At 37.7% G+C, this 17,259-nt stretch overlaps 3 protein-coding genes across 5 annotated transcripts in view; 2 read left to right on the forward strand and 1 right to left on the reverse strand.

Annotated features, from left to right (window-relative positions):
• Positions 1–8,424, forward strand: part of LOC133540663 (homer protein homolog 3-like) — a 110,090-nt gene extending 101,666 nt beyond the window's left edge. For both annotated transcript variants that reach the window (XM_061883468.1, XM_061883469.1), the window contains one exon: positions 966–8,424. In XM_061883468.1, the coding sequence (XP_061739452.1) occupies positions 966–1,151 (186 nt within the window). In that variant the 3' untranslated portion in view covers positions 1,152–8,424. The remainder of the gene's footprint in view (positions 1–965) is intronic.
• The window catches only part of klhl26 (kelch-like family member 26), a 147,603-nt gene extending 135,345 nt beyond the window's left edge, over positions 1–12,258 (reverse strand). For both annotated transcript variants that reach the window (XM_061883467.1, XM_061883465.1), the window contains exons 1-2: positions 12,148–12,258; positions 5,355–5,489 (exon numbers count right to left, since the gene is read on the reverse strand). In XM_061883467.1, the coding sequence (XP_061739451.1) occupies positions 5,355–5,401 (47 nt within the window). In that variant the 5' untranslated portion in view covers positions 5,402–5,489; positions 12,148–12,258. The remainder of the gene's footprint in view (positions 1–5,354; positions 5,490–12,147) is intronic.
• Positions 12,259–15,066: 2,808 nt separating this feature from the next.
• LOC133540943 (uncharacterized) lies at positions 15,067–16,895 on the forward strand. The gene is made up of 5 exons (XM_061884026.1): positions 15,067–15,558; positions 15,634–15,746; positions 15,826–15,880; positions 15,945–16,046; positions 16,126–16,895. The coding sequence occupies exons 1-5, from the start codon at positions 15,487–15,489 to the stop codon at positions 16,642–16,644; spliced, it is 861 nt and encodes a 286-aa protein (XP_061740010.1). The 5' UTR covers positions 15,067–15,486; the 3' UTR covers positions 16,645–16,895.
• Positions 16,896–17,259: the final 364 nt, after the last annotated feature.

Here is a 17,259-nt window from a genome sequence, read left to right on the forward strand (position 1 = left end):
ATACATACTGTCATAAAAATGAAAAAAAAAAAGCATGTTTAACTTTGATTATTTTAGTTTTACCTAAAATAATCAGGGCTCAAAAGTAAATCATATTTCTCATCTTTAGAGCTATTAAACAACTTACAAGTTATTTAGTCATGCTTGTATTTGCTAAATAGTAGTGCCCTCTGCCGGCACAAGTAGGAATTGTCACATGCTGTCACATTTAATTTCATATAATTATTTACCCCAATTATTACAGGAGTCTTTCTTTTTCAAAACCAAAGAACAAACCTTTCATACATGCGATATTAAATGTACTTTGATACAGTTACTAAAAATAGAGGGACCAGGTTAGAAGACTGAGGGAATTAAAGGACAAAATAAAATTGTACCACTTTCCATGTCAATGATGGAAATATACCCATTCCATTTAGGTACGGATGTTTATTCTTTACTGTCTTTGAGCTTATTTCTTAATCATATTCATTGATGCATTCAGCATAGCATTGCCTCATAAAGCTGACAATTACTCATTTGAATGTGTTTGATAAACTGGAGGAGCAGCAAATTGCCACCAACAATTTGATCAACCTTTACCTCACTCAACAGCAAGACAATTCATGTCCTCTGCAGTGGACATTTGCTTGTGGTCTATTTATTTTGTCAAAGTTACACATTTCAGCCCTGTTGTCATATTTTTGAATTCTAATTAAAATATGGACTACCGATTCAATTACCAACATAAAAACTGAAGCAGCTAAGTTGATGAAGTTGAATTTTCCATTTACACAAAGACCAAAAATGACCCATCTTTTTCGCTGAAACCTTCAGATCACATATTACGGAGTTGAACTTTAACTACAATATCTGGCCTACTAAATGTGTCATTTAAGACGTGAAATGTAATACAAGAAAGAATACGTGTCACGTTGCAGACTAATGCAATGATGCAGCAATAATGGCCGCCCATTTGTCTGCAGGACCTTGAGAGGCGAAACACTGAGCTGGAAGGTCAAGTTCAGAGCGCTGAAAAGACACTGGCCTCCAGCAGGGACGAGCGGGACAAAGCGGAGGTCGAGGTCCAACACATCATCCAGGCGCTCGATGTCAAAATATGTGATTTGAATGACCTGAGACAAAGTTTGGCCAAACTCATGGATAAGTAGTCCCGACTGCAGGCGGGCTGCATCTCCACAGTCAAGGCGGGTTTTCCTTCACTTTCACTTTATTACACAATAATAATCTACTTTCTTACATGTACGTAGCAATACTGTTCTAGTACTATCATGTGTAACATCTGATGTGCTACTCTGCCTGCGTTCACACTTGTGGCTCTGCACTCGTCTGCAGCCAACATTTTTCAAACTTAGCATTCACATTTGTATTTTTATTATTGAACCAAAGACCGCGCAGTTATAATAACATTAGGCGTGATCAAATCTGCAAATATTATTAGTATTGAACTGAAATAGTGGTAAATACAGGTCCAGTATTTCCGTTGTGGATATTAAGATCATTGAATCATTTTGTGATTGTGCCTTTTATTTGTTAATCATGATTATGATCAAACATTTTAGGCAAACCAAAAAAACATTTATATCAACAAGTACATTTTGAAAAAAAAAACAATACATAACAATGTAAACAAATTTGGGCTGTGAATCTTTGGGCACCACACGATTCGATTCCTGGGGGGTAACAATTCGATTCAGAATCAAATCTCGATATAAAGTTAATACTTTAAAAATATTGGGTGCCAGTTCTATGATTGACTACATTCCTCCATAAAATAGATAAACAGCTCCAACAAATTTCTATATTACTTAAAGGAAAACTGTTTTTGTTTAATAAAATTCTACCTAAATATTTAATAAAGTCAAATACAATCAAGGCAACAAGAGAAGTATCTCACACTTCTCTTTTCAAAAGTGAATCTGTACAGCAGATATGGGCATCTACATCAACAATATAATTTTCCTGAGTGGCTGGACAGGAACGATTTTTTAAAAATATATATTTTTAATCGATTATAGATTTTTTTTAATCGATTAAGAATTACATCTCATTCGAAAATGTATTTTTTTTACACCTCTAGTAAAAATATCACCAAAATAGTACAACTATTTATTTATCATTACATACAACTGTAGTAAAATAGGTCAACAAAAGCAAAAACTATTATTGGCTGTCATTCAAATCCTTTGTATGATTGCCCCCAGGGCCGTCTTGTGTCCAATGAGTTTTTAACGGTTTAAAATAATCAACTAGAAAAGCACGGACCTAAGCCAGGCCATTTGTCCCAATAGTGAAAAATTCATAAATCCAAGAACAGCCCCAAAAATTTAATTAATTGTTCCTTATTCCATTTTTGGCATTTCCTGCAATTCTTAAATTTTCCCCATTAATGACATTTTCTAAAAGGTAGATGAAAATCCCCCCATAACTGTTTATGCTATCTGTATCTAAAGTTTGATGAAAGGAACTTAGTGAACACTCTTGTATGTCTCCACTATCTTTGTCTCTGTGGTGCCGCCAACACACACACACATTGACTTACATTTGTGTGCGTGCACATAAGGCAACATAGTGGAAATGATCCAGATCAGGTGTTCCTTATACGTTATTTCCTTTAAAGTATCATGAAAATCTGCACGTAACTTTTGGAGTTATTTTGCTAACTATAACTGACAGAAAAAGGAAACAACGATACTGATCAGTGGCACATCCTTAATTCTTAGTCCTTTTTTTTTTCCTGGACTGTGGAAATGCAACCCACCTGAGTATAGTCAGGGGATAAACATGTGAAGATTGAAAAGCTTGACAGTCATCACCCAGCAGCCAGAAGCTCTTCAGAGTTGAGCACAAAACCATCAGTGGATCAGCAACATGTATTTTACCCACTACTTTATTTCAGCTGCCCTACTCTCCACTCGCTCTATTATTCATGTTGATCGTAAAGGAGAAGTAGAAAAGATGCTAAGTTGGCAGCGTCATTCCCTCCATTGCGTCTGAATCAGCGATTCCATTCGATTAATGTATGTGCCAAGTTTGATTTTGTTTACATTTGTTAACGCCATAATTATTACCAGGAAGAAGGAAGGAAGTGTGCAGAGAACAGTTTCAACCCAGGAGAACTGCAAAACTTCTGTAGTTAAACACAGTTTGTGTGCGTGTGTGTAAGTATTACATTACTCAACAGTGTACAACTTGTAAGAAGCACAACTGTATGAATTTACTAAATGGGTACTTGACTGACTTTGTGAAACCGAAGCAAAACTAAAAAGCATTGTACCTCCTAATCATTTCCTCTGCATTTGACAGGTGTGGTGTAAGCTTCTGCAGCAGCAAATGTGATTTAAATTAGCTTCTAGATAAATCTAGCCACCTGTAGGGTGCAGTTTCACCTCATAATAACAAAACCCAAAACCAGTGAAGTTGGTACGTTGTGTAAATTGTAAATAAAAAACAGAATACAATGATTCACAAATCCTTTTCAACCTAAATAAAATTGGTAAACTTTGTTATTTTTTGCAAATATTAGCTCATTTGGAATTTGTTGCCTGCCACATGTTTCAAAAAAGCTGGCACAAGTGGAAAAAAAAAGTCTGAGAAAGTTCAGGAATGCTCATCAAACACTTATTTGGAACATCCCACAGGTGAACAGGCTAATTGGGAATAGGTGGGTGCCATGATTGGGTACAAAAGAAGCTTCCATGATATGCTCAGTCATTCACAAACAATGATGGGATGAGGGTCACCACTTTGTGAACATAGCGTGAGCAAATTGTCGAACAGTTTAAGAACAACATTTCTCAACGAGCTCTTGCAGGGAATTTACGGATTTCACCATCTACAGTCCATAATATTATCAAAAGTTTCTGAGAATCTGGAGAAATCACTGCACGTAAGCAGCAAGGGTGAAAACATTGAATGCCCGTGACCTTCGATCCCTCAGGCGGTACTGCATCAAAAATCGACATCATTGTGTAAAGGATCTCACCACATCTAAGATGGACTGATGGAAAGTGGAAAATTGTTCTAAATCCACATTTCAAATTGTTTTTGGAAACTGAGGAAGAGGAAAAGAACCATCCGGACTGTTAAAGGCACACAGTTCGAAAGCCAGCATCTGTGATGGTATGGGAGTGTATTAATGACCAAGGCATGGGTAACTTACACATCTGTGAAGGCACCATTAATGCTGAAAGGTACATACAGGTTTTGGAGCAACATATGTTGCCATCCAAGCAACATGTTTTTTATGGACGCCCCTGCTTATTTCAGCAGGACAATGACAATGACAATGCCACGCTGTTGCGTAACTTCGTAGTAAAAGACTGCGTATACTAGACTGGCCTGCCAGTAGTCCAGACCTGTCTCCCATTGAAATTGTGTGACGCATTATGAAGCTTAAAATACAACAACGGAGACCCCGGACTGTTGAACAACTTAAGCTGTAAATCAAGCAACAGTGGCAAATAATTCCATCTGAAAAGCTTCAAAAATTGGTCTCTTCAGTTCCCAAACGTTCACTGAGTGTTGTTAAAAGGAAAGGCCATGTAACACAGTGGTAAAACTGCCCTTATGCCAACTTTTTGCAATGTGTTGCTGTCATTAAATTATTTGCAAAAACTATTTTAAGTTTCTTAGTTCAAACATTAAATATCTTGTATTTGCAGTCTATTCAATTGAATTTAAGTTGAAAAGGATTTGCAAATCATTGTCTTCTGTTTATATTTACGATTTAAACAATGTGCCAACTTCACTGGTTGTGGGTTTTTTATTAACATTTTGAAGGAAGTATTTTGTTTATCATTACAACTACTTTTTCTCAAGTGGTCAGAATATTAGTTCGCTGGGAAAGGAATGTAGTTCTAACAAGTTTCACTGTGATTTTATTCCTATCAGCTTCACATTTCATCATCCCAGCAACTTATTTCACCATCTGGCAGTTCTGACCTCAGCAGCCATATGCAAGCCTCTATGTATACTTTTGAAGTTTTTCACTACTCCTTTGTGGTAAAAAAAAATTATAATAAATCTACACTTCACTTATTAGCAAGGCAGCGTATTTAGCATGACAGCTTTTAACTACAGGCCAGAAAATCAAACACACGGTGGTTCTTAGGCTGAGCAAACACATTTGCAAACCGCAAAAATACTTGTACAGTAGTACTGTACCTTGGTAGTAAATTCTTCCAAAAGATCAGACAAAGACAGAACCGATACATGTTTTCCCATAAGAAATAGTGAAAATCTAATTCATCCGTTACCTACAGACAAAAATACTACCACATGACTTTTTGTAGAAAATTGTTATAGTTTTACATGCAGAAAACAAAGAAATAACAAATTAATATCAGTTTTACCTTTTTTTGAAGACTAGTTGGCGAAAAGCAGAAGTGGAGGGAGCCATCTTCCTGCTTTGCTCTGAGTACTTTCTGAATGTTTCTCCTCTTCTTTACCAAAGTGCTCCCACATGATACTTTCTTCGGCCAGTCGTACTGATAAAAGAAAGCAAAGACTGAGTCACCAACCTGTAGGATTTATTATCTTTGGACACTTGATTCCACGGGATGATTGACTTACTTGTTTTGCGCAATTGTTTGTCCGTACAATAACTGGGACAAGACATGAAAACCGGGGTAAAATTTTGCAAAGATTTTCATCAAACTGAATAACAAAATATGTGGGGTGCATAAAAACTAACTAAAAAACTGCGGTACAAACAGTATTATTTCATGATCTCAACACATAAATGTTTGAAATCATATTTTCTCTTTAGTTGCACTTGTGATATTTCTATAGCTTCTGATTGCTGGCATGCAACACATTTTGATAAGACTTATTTTGCACATCGTTTGCACAAATATTTAGTAGTTTTTACTGTTTTTGTTGCTCAAAAAGGACAAATCCATCCATGGTAATATTTTCACCATCAATGAAACTGATTTGTTTTTGTGTAACCACCCATATTGTGTCCTCTCATACTAAACAAGACTGGAAATGGGAAATTGTATAATTTATCATACAAGTTTTTTTCTGTGCTAACTGTAGAGTTAGACCTTATAAGGTGTCATATGTAATAATTTCATGTCAAGTCATTAGATGGCCCTCATATGTCAAAAGGCATTAACAAATCATGTTCTTTTCGAATACCTGTATAACTAATAACGGTAGTTCAGCTGGGATATGCTTATTTCAAAATTAGTTTTACAGACTCAAAAATATTATTGTTTTCATTTCAATGCCCCGGCCTCCACCGTTTGACCAATTAAAGTCTGTCAGTGTGTCACATCCAGTTTGCCAGTTACGCAACGCTCACTTCGTCTAGCTACTGCCAATGGTGAAGTTACTAAACATGTCAGACCTTAGTAAATCCAAAAGGCGTCGTTACGATTCTCAACTTTTTCATGACAAAACGAGGATCTTTGAAAGATGGAGACGATTGAAGGCAGAGCAGATTTTTACATCTGATGCCAAACTTGCTAATTTCCTCCTTCATAGGTAATTCAGGCATTTATGTTTATTTATTACTTGTAATAAATGGAAATTGACATTTTTTATGTTAACTATATTGTCCAACACAGTCTTGTTTAACAAAACTAGTATGTTCGTGCAATGAATGCACCATTACACAAGTGTAGCTTACGGGTTATACTTATACTTCTGTAGCGCTTTTTTCTACCTTTAACCTCTAAAGTCCTCAGTGGCCACATACGTGGACAGCACCTTTTAGCTCTTATTTCCAATATTGTGTACACTACTGAATTGGGGTCTTACGGCCCTTATGTGGACAACAATACTGTTATCTGGTGGTGTCAGAAGAGTATAACCTACAATGGAATTTGGGGAAAAAAGTGTAAAAGTAAGAATTAGCATGTCACTAAACATGAAGTACACGTTTGTTACTTTTGGTCTAAACACATCATATAACAAGATAATTATTAGTTTTTTATTCTAATTAGGGCCCAATAAGCCCAAATAGCAAAGGTCAATTTAAAAAAGCATGTAAACAAACAGCTTGGGCCTTAGGAGTTAAGGTACTCATAGCGCTTTGACACTATTTCCACATTCACCCATTGAGTTGCCATGCAAGGCGCTAACCAGGACCCATCAGGAGCAAGGGTGAAGTGTCTTGCTCAAGGACACAACGGACGTGACTCGGATGATAGAAGGTGGGGATTGAACCAGGAACCCTCAGGTTGCTGGCACAGCCACTCTCCCATGCCGTCCCTACGCTTAGCACACTAGCCCGGTCAATGACACATCGACAAGCCTGTATGTCAATGTGTCATCCAACTGACAGGGCAAAATGTATTTTTTGATATTTTGCCCTCTGTGGATATGGGTAGTGTCAGTGCCTATTTTGCCCTCTGTGGATATGGGTAGTGTCAGTGCCTATTTCGTTCTCAATATGCTGTTACGCTGAGGAAATACGTTCCAACATTATTACGGCTAATTACGGTTTCTGGTACTGTATGTGCATCAGGCACATATGGGGTGGTATTTGGCACATTATAATGCATTACATTTACTTTGTGTATTGACATGGTAGTAGGCAATATGATTTATGCGAAACATGGTTTCTGCGTAACGTGGGATGGCTCATAGAATTGCACTCTGCACTGAAAAATGGTGATGTGCGTACATGAAAGAGAATGCAGTGCGTCAGATTGGATGCAACATGGAATTATGCTGAATGAAGTGTGGCAGTAATTTTACCGTGGGCCTTGGCTTGCCTTCAAAGTAGGCCTATACGATTATATAATATATATTGTTATGTATAATTAGTTCGAAGGTGGTCCGTGTGGTCAAACTCGACATTTTAGCAGGGTAATGCCAACAATCTGTTCCGACTCCCGACAAAAATTTTGTTGCGTAACTTTACAAATATATTTGGCTAATCGTCATCAGTAAAAGATGGCATAATTTCATCGTAAACCATCTTAAAAGAAGCATAAACAAGAGAAACCTACAGCCTAGGACTTGTCGATTGCCATTTGAAGTTCCTTGGGTTGGGATTCGGCTGTGTATCTGGCAACCTCAGTCACGGAAAGAGGGGGGGGGACTACGGAATTTTGAGCGTGACTGCAGTGCCATTTCTGGCCACATTACTACATATGGCACCTTTAAAATATCTCAGCAATGGAACACAGAACCAAAGAAGTGTTACCACCTAAAATGGAATTAGCACAAGGCCTTCTGCACAAATGACTGAATTACCTTCTCTAAACTGTATTTTCACCTTTTACATAAATGCTCGTTAGATTGTAGTTTTGTCATAATGAAGATAGCAAATTGGGAAAACTGGTAATTGTCTATTCAAGGCCGTAACCCAAATTTTTCATGAGTGAATTTTAAAGTTGGGTTTATACGTGAGATTGATCTTATATATGTAAATAAGTCTTGCAGCATTAAAATTCTGCCATGCTTAAAGTTATTTTCTTTGTGGTCATTTTGCATTCTCTTACTTTGGATGTTAACACAAATCAGTATTGTAGTCACTTAAAGAAGCTTGCAAATATCAGATTTGATTAGAACATATCAAAACACCAAGAATAAGTTGATGCATCTTTTTAAATTATTATAATTTTTTAACATGTCCTGTCGAGCCACTCAGGCAAATCATATTGTTGATGTAGATGCCCGTATCTGCTGTACAAATTGGCTTTACAAATGAGAAGTGTTGGGATATTTCTCCTGTTGCCCCATTTGTATTTCACTTCATTAAATTGATATATTTAGTGTTTGGCGTTAACGGACCCAGAGGGGATAGAAAGGGTAAAAAAAGAAAGAGGAAAAATTGCAGGGACAAGAGTGTGATGAGACAGAGAAAAACAAACACAAAAGAACTACATCAGCAAATACGATATACAGTATACATATATAATACCACAAATTATAAAGAACAACAAGTTAATGAATTATTTTAAATTATAGGAATTATTTTCGACAAACGTCTCTGTGCATACAGTCCAATACTTTCATGGATACTGTGAGATATTGTAACTATTGAACAGCGTGCCTAACTGGAAAAAGGCAAAAGGTCACACCCTGTGTAAATGAAACAAAAACCTAATCGCAAATCAAAATCAGAAATACTTGAATAATCCGTGAGGGGAAATTAAGATTTTCAGCACAATCCTATTCAAGAACCGACAAACATTACACAGAGACAGAACAGATGGGTCTGCCAACGTCCGGCGCCACAAAAAAGGTGAAAAACAGGTGAACGCTGGAGAGGGGCTCCTGCAGAGGGGGTCCAAACTGAGGCCAAGGAAGAAGAAAAAAACTCATAACCATAGCACACATAAACATGTGTGTCAGAAGGAAACGTCAAAGAACACAAAGGACATTAAAGACATTATGCAACCATTTCTACATACAGCTCCAAAGTAAAACAACAAAAAACATATACACTTATTGTATATAAATAAATAAATGGGTTGGACTTGTATAGCGCTTTTCTACCTTCAATGTACTCAAAGCGCTACTTCCGCATTTACCCATTCACACACTGATGGAGGGAGCTGCCATGCAAGGTGTTAACCAGCACCCATCAGGAGCAAGGGTGAAGTGTTTTGCTCAGGACACAACGGACGTGACGAGGTTGGTACTAGGTGGGGATTGAACCAGGGACCCTTGGGTTGCGCACGGCCACTCTTCCACTGCGCCACGCCGTCCATTTAATAACGTACATTTAACATATATGTTAAATGTATGTTAATGAATACTTTTCGACAAAACGTCAACAATGTCCAACAAATTATAGGTGTAAAAAATAAGTATGTCAACTTCCAGCCTCAAGTTGAAAGCATGCACTGTCAGTGACAGTTGGATGACTCATCAAAGAGCTTTTAGACAGTATCTATATGAGCATCTCCCAGAGCAAGGTCAGATCACTTGGGACCCAGACAGAGAAGAGGTATCTTTTCACCAGCATGGCAACTTCTACAATGGATGTTTTATCCGCCATCAGGTAGGCAAAGTTGTATCTATTGTGAAGGGAATAAGCGGTAGGAAAATGGATGGATGGAACATGACTTTTTTTTTAACTTAAAAACACGCTGCAATAGGTATGTGTCAAATAGATGGAAAACTTTTTAAATGCAATTTATACTTCACCAGATTGATTGATAAAGGTGTATCTCTACACTTTAAATATAAAATGGTAATAACAGCTGAAGAGTTCATAACATTCTAGGATATGACAAAAAACTTTTTTTTTGACATGGTGGCTTTATCAACATATTGTCTAACACAAAATTAATTGTGCGTCGCCAAGTTTGGATAAAACGAGTAAAAATATCTTGTTTTCATCCCAATTTGGAAGACAGGTGTACGGTGTAACAGCTAATATACAATATCGACATTGTGCTAGCTAGCATAGGTTGATTGGCAACACCGAATCGGCCCTAGTGTGTAAATGTGAGTGTGGATGTTGTCTATCTGTGTTGGCCCTGCGATAAGATGGCGACTTGTCCAAGGTGTACTTTGCCTTCCGCCCGATTGTATCTGAGATAGGCACCAGCGCCCCTCATGACCCTAAAGGGAATAATCAGCGGTAGGAAAATGGATGGATGGATGGAACTTCCAGCCTCAAGTTCAAAGCATGCACAGTCAGTGACAGTTGGATGACTCATCAAAGAGCTTTTAGACAGTATATATATGAGCATCTCCCAGAGCAAGGTCAGATCACTTGGGACCCAGACAGAAGAGGTATCTTTTCACCAGCATGGCAACTTCTACAATGGATGTTTTATCCGCCATCAGGTAGGCAAAGTTGTATCTATTGTGAAGGGAATAAGCGGTAGGAAAATGGATGGATGGAACATGACTTTTTTTTTTACTTAAAAACACGCTGCAATAGGAATGTGTGAAATTGATGGAAAACTTTTTAAATGCAATTTATACTTCACCAGATTGATTGATAAAGGTGTATCTCTACACTTTAAATATAAAACGGTATTAATATCTGTAGAGTTCATAACATTCTAGGATACGACGAAAACAATTTTTTTTTTTTTTTTTGACATGGTGGCTTTATCAACATATTGTCTGACACAAAATTAATTGTGCGTCGCCAAGTTTGGAAGGTTAAAACGAGTAAAAATATCTTGTTTTTATCCCAATTTGGAAGACAGGTGTACAGTGTAACAGCTAATATACAATATCGACATTGTGCTAGCTAGGATAGGTTGATTGGCAACACTAAATTGGCCCTAGTGCGTGAATGTGAGTGTGAAGGCTGTCTGTCTATCTGTGTTTGCCCTGCCATGAGGTGGAGACATGTCCAGGGTGTACTCTGCCTTCCGCCCGATTGTATCTGAGATAGGCACCAGCGCCCCCCGCGACCCTAAAGGGAATAATAAGCGGTAGCAAAATAGATGGATGGAACTTTCAGCCTGAAGTTCAAAGCATGCACAGTCAGTGACAGTTGGATGACTCATCAAAGAGCTTTTAGACAGTATATATATGCATCTCCCATGGAATGCAAGGGCAGATAACTTGGGACCCGGACAGAGAAGAGGGATCTTTTCACCAGCATGGCAACTTCTACAATGGATATTTTATTCGCCATCAGGTAGGCAAAGTTGTATCTATTGTGAAGGGAATAAGCGGTAGGAAATTGATGGATGGAACATGACTTTTTTTTTTTTTTTTACTTAAAAACACGCTGCAATAGGAATGTGTCAAACTGATGGAAAACTTTTTAAATGCAATTTATACTTCACCAGGTTGATTGATAAAGGTGTATCTCTACACTTTAAATATAAAACGGTATTAATATATGTAGAGTTCATAACATTATAGGATACGACGAAAACGAAAAAGTATTTATTTAAAAAAAAAAAAAATTTTGACATGGTGGCTTTATCAACATATTGTCTGACACACAATTAATTGTGCGTCGCCAAGTTTTGAAGGTTAAAACGAGTACAAATATCTTGTTTTTATCCCAATTTGGAAGGCAGGTGTACAGTGTAAAAGCTAATTTAATATAGCGACATTGTGCTAGCTAGCAGCCGCTGCTTCAACTCCAGTCTGTTTTTGAACTTTTTTTTTGTCATAAAGTAGCAAGTCTCTCAATATTAAGAATCTAAAAAACTAAATTCATCATTCTATACCAGACTCGTAGTAAAAGATGAAAGATATCACCTGTGAGAGTTGGGAAAGAGGGAGGTGGAGCTCTGGGCGTCTTGAATACGACAAGGAAATACGCCATCTTGTGGGGCTTTTTAAAGCTGCGACGCACCAGTTTTTTTTGGTATAACTTGTACCTAAAGCTAAAAAAAAATATTTTATTTTGAGGATCCAAATAAAAATGCCACTCACCGTGTGTAGTTTACATATTAACGCAGTTTTACTTACCGATAAACTAACAAGACAGTTCGGAGGGGGGGAAGGCTGCCTCTGGGGGAACAGCGACTCCACCTGGTTGTAAAGAGACAATGCACAACATTAGCCGCAGTGCAGGAAGGTCAAAATATAGAATAGAATTGGACTTTATTGTCATTACATTTGCATATAACGAGATTAAAGACTCCAATTTAAGGTGCGTAGTAAGAAAAAATATGGGGAAAAAATAAATTACACAAGAGGTAATAAAGAAAAAACTTAACAATTGAAATATACAGACTACTATCCAATAAAAATAATAAGCAATCCTGTACAATATACAAAACACTATAGGAATACAAAATACTGTACAATATAAAACAAGACAAGAGTCCCAGAGTAATAAATACCGTATTTCTTTGAATTGCCGCCGGGGCGCTAATTAATTTAAAACCTCTTCTCACTCCTGCGCTTACCAAAGGCATGCGGTAAAAATAAGCATACGCTAATTATTTTAAAACCTCTTCTCACTCCGGCACATACCAAAGGCATGCAGTAAAAATTTGAGTGTGATGTAAGCTTGGGCCTTAAATCCTACAGAATAGCTCTTAATCTTCTTCCCTTTATGCGATTTCAAATTACCGGTATTGAAATCAGCCTCCTCCATTTTGAAAATGATGACCGGGGAAGTGTCACTTTTGACGTCACGAGTTTGACCAGGCGGTAATACTAAGCATGCGCTAATTATTTTGGGAAGCGAGTTTGACCCGGCAGTAATTCAAGGCAGGCGCATACTATATGCCCTGCAGCAAGTCAAGGAAATACGGTAAGTTAAAGTACCAATGATCAAAGGTACTTTAACCTTTCATTGGTACTTTAACCTTTGATTGTCACACGAACACTAGGTGTGGTGAAATTGGTCCTCTGTATTTGACCCATCCCCTTGATCACCCCCCGGGGAATCTTTTATGGTGATTTAACCCTCAATTCCAACCCTTGATGCAGAGTGCCAAGCAGGAAGGCAATGGGTCCCACTTTTGTATAGTTTTTGGTATGACTTGGCCTGGGATTGAACTCACAACCTACCGATCTTAGAGCGGACACTCTAACCACTAGGCCAGTGGTTCTCAACCTGATCCCCCTAGTCAGAGCAAAGCATTTTTTTTGGTTGGAAAAAAAGAGGTAAAGAAGTAAAATACAGTTTCTGATTTATTAAATTGTATAACAGTGCAAAAATGTTGCTCATTTGTAGTGGTCTTTCTTGAACTATTTGAAAAAAAAAGATACAAAAATAACTAAAACCTTGTTGAAAAATAAACAAGTGATTTAATTATAAATAAAGATTTCTACACAGAAGTAATCATCAACTTAAAGTGCCCTCTTTGGGGATTTGTATTAGAGATCCATCTGGATTCATGAACTTAATTCTAAATATTTCTTCACAAAAAAATAAATCTTTAACATCAATATTTATGGAACATGTCCACAAAAAAGGAATATTGCATTGTTGCATTTTTTTTTCACAGTTTAAGAACTTACATTTATATTTTTGTTGAAGTATTATTCAATAAATATATTTATGAATGATTTTTGAATTGTTGCTATTTTTAGAATGTTTTTAAAAAATCTCACGTACCCCTTGGCATGCCTTCAAGTGCCCCCAGGGGTACGCATACCCCCATTTGAGAACCACTGCATTAGGCCACTGAGTAGGTATAAATAACAATCAGTATTGCACTCGAAGGGTAATGTTACACAGTAGGGTATTAGGGTAGGATATTGTATGGGGGTGAATTATTATTTTAAGTTAGAGCAGTGGTTGTCAAATGGGGGTACGCGTACCCCTGGGGGTACTTGAAGGTACGTGGGATTTTTTTAAAAAATATTCTAAAATTCAAAAATCCTTTATAAATGTATTTATTGAATAATACTTCAATAAAAGAAATGCAACAATGTAATATTCAGTGTTAACAGCTAGACTTTTTGTGGACATGTTCCATAAATATTGTTTATGTTTAAAATATTATATTTTTAGTGAAGAAATGTTCAGAATTAAGTTCATGAATCCAGATGGATCTCTATTACAATCCCCAAAGAGGGCACTTTAAGTTGATTACTTCTATGTGTGGAAATCTTTTTTTATAATTGAATCACTTGTTTATTTTTCAACAAGTTTTTAGTTATTTTTATATCTTTTTTTCCAAATAGTTCAAGAAAGACCACTACAAATGAGCAATATTTTGCACTGTTATACAATTTAATAAATCACAAACTGATGACATAGTGCTGTATTTTACTTCTTTATCTCTTTTTTTTCAACCAAAAATACTTTGCTCTGATTAGGGGGTACTTGAATTAAAAAAATGTTCACAGGGGGTACATCACTGAAAAAAGGTTGAGAACCACTGAGTTAGAGTATCATTTGTAATGGAATTTGTTTTATTATTATCATCAAACAAAGAAAATATTTAAATTACTAATATATAACTATTTGTATTATCATTCACCCATCCATCCATTTCCTACCGCTTATTTCCTTCGGGGTCACAGGAGGCGCTGGAGCCTATCTCAGCTACAATCGGGCAGAAGGCGGTGTACACTCTGGACAAGTCGCCACCTCATCGCAGGGCCAGATAGATAGACAACATTCACACTCAAATTCACACACTAGGGCCAATTTAGTGTTGCCAATCAACCTATGTCCAGGTGCATGTCTTTGGAAGTGGGAGGAAGCCGGAGTACCCGGAGGGAACCCACGAAGTCACGGGGAGGACATGCAAACTCCACACAGTAGGATCCCGAGCCTGGGATTGAACTCAGGCCCTCCGTATTGTGAGGCAGATGGACTAACCCTTCTTCCACCGTAATATTCACCCAAACCTGATTATTTAGGGAAATATCTTGGGAAAACAGAGTGCTGCAGTCATTATGATGCCCTTGATTGATTGAAACTTGTATTAGTAGATTGCACAGTACAGTACATATTCCGTACAATTGACCACTAAATGGTAAGACCCGAATACATTTTTCAACTTTAAGTCGGGGTCCACGTAGATCAATTGATGGTAATACATCTTCTTATATCCCTTGAAAGACTATCACCAAGGATCTTCTCATGTTGTTTCCTACAGACGTCTGTGCAGTCATGACGTTGCTGAGATGCTTGAGCAAATTCTGCCCATGCTGCCATCCTATTTTTCTGTGGAAGAGGCAAACTTGTACCAAGAGGAGGTAAGTGGTGTGCTCAGATCTTATTTTGACCGCTCTCGGTACAGCACAGAAACAACCTTTATTGTGTATTTACAGAAGATGCTTCTGCGGCAGTTTGTGATCATGAAGCTGCTGGGTGAAGTTCCCAGATATGTTTCCGTGGATCACATGAAGCAGTGGATCCTGTCTCGAAGGAGCTTCCTGGAAGAGTGAGTACAAGATGGCTGTGGAATAAATCCTGTATGACTTACTCTACAAAGTGATAAGAAGTTCATGTTATTTTTACAGGTTCCAGGGATTTGACGTAAAGATGAACCGAAAGATGTTTCGTCTTCTTGAATCGGTAAGTACGGAATACTTGGATGTAACACGTAAAGATGCTTAGCAGTGTTTGGTTGACTGTACAGGCCTGGATCAGTGCAAGGTTCGTCTGTCTAAACGAGATGGAGAAGGAAGTCCGCAAGGATCTCAAGAAGGAGGTGCTGCTTTCGCGGCTGCTAGGCAAGAGCGTAAGGAAAATATCATCTGCATTTGCGGGATGTTCCGGAAACAATTCACTCACTCCTTTGTGTTTTTCTTCTCATGAAGGTGACACTGGAAGGTTTCCACATGTTTTTGTCAGCGGTGCGTCCCAAAGCGGAGGAGGAAGTAGAGCTGTTGCTCAGGAGCCTCTTCAACAGGCTGCAGAGCGCATTAGGAAGCTCAACCATCAGCATGATCAAGAGAATAATGATCCATTCCCAGTTCCATCGCTCCACTTTCCACCTGGTGAAAGAAGTGGTGGAATGTGTCGTCTGTCTCTTCCTGCATAAGCAGGAGCCTGGTTCAGACACTGAGACGAGATGGCATGAGGCTGCCAGGATGGAGATTGTCTGCATGCTCGCACATGCACTGTCTTGCTGCTCCTGGCTCCGTCCCTACATCGCTGAGGACCATCTCTTCCACCTCTGCACATTGACGGCCAGGGAAATGACCGAAAGCATATTAGCAGGCTTTGCGGAATACTTGGAAAACTTCCCACTATACTTTGACGAAAGCTTTTTGGCCCCACGGGATAGCATCGCGAGGGCCATCAATGACCTGGTCTCCATTGCCACCTCTGAATGAGGTTCTGCACACGTTTCTGAGAAATACGGTCATAAGTTCTCTTTTAAATACATGTTTTTACAAATTTACCTCATTCTTTGCGGCACTTTTAGTAGAAAAAAAAAGGTGCTCTCAGTACATTGAAAGAAATGTGTTAGACCTCATTCTTGTCTTGTTTATTGCTAATTTCCTTGTCTTGTTCAATGTGTATATATGTTTAAAAGGGCTAACCACCAAGTTGTATTATCTTTTTCTAATAGTATGTATATTTTTAGGTGTTCAGTTTTTTACAATGTATATATTTTTCCTACATTTAGAAATGCTAAATAAAATGAATTATCTGTCAATGGTATTTATTGTTTGAGGTTCTTGAGCAACATTAGGCTTTTTATGGCAGATTTGGGGGGTTCAAAAGGATTACAATCCTCAAGAAATGTGCAACAAACAAAGAATGTGAGTCTTCTTGTCTACCATAGAGGACATTAGAAAATATACCAGTGGTTTCTAGGTCATGATTTAGTGTTGACCACTCCTGACCTTTTTTACAAATTTATTTAACAGTATTTCACAGTCTCAAGGATAGTTGGTTGATTAACTTAGTTTGTATTTAGATTTAAATATACTCCCAATATCTGA

This window comes from Nerophis ophidion, linkage group LG22, assembly GCF_033978795.1.
Source record: "Nerophis ophidion isolate RoL-2023_Sa linkage group LG22, RoL_Noph_v1.0, whole genome shotgun sequence".
NCBI lineage: Eukaryota > Metazoa > Chordata > Actinopteri > Syngnathiformes > Syngnathidae > Nerophis > Nerophis ophidion.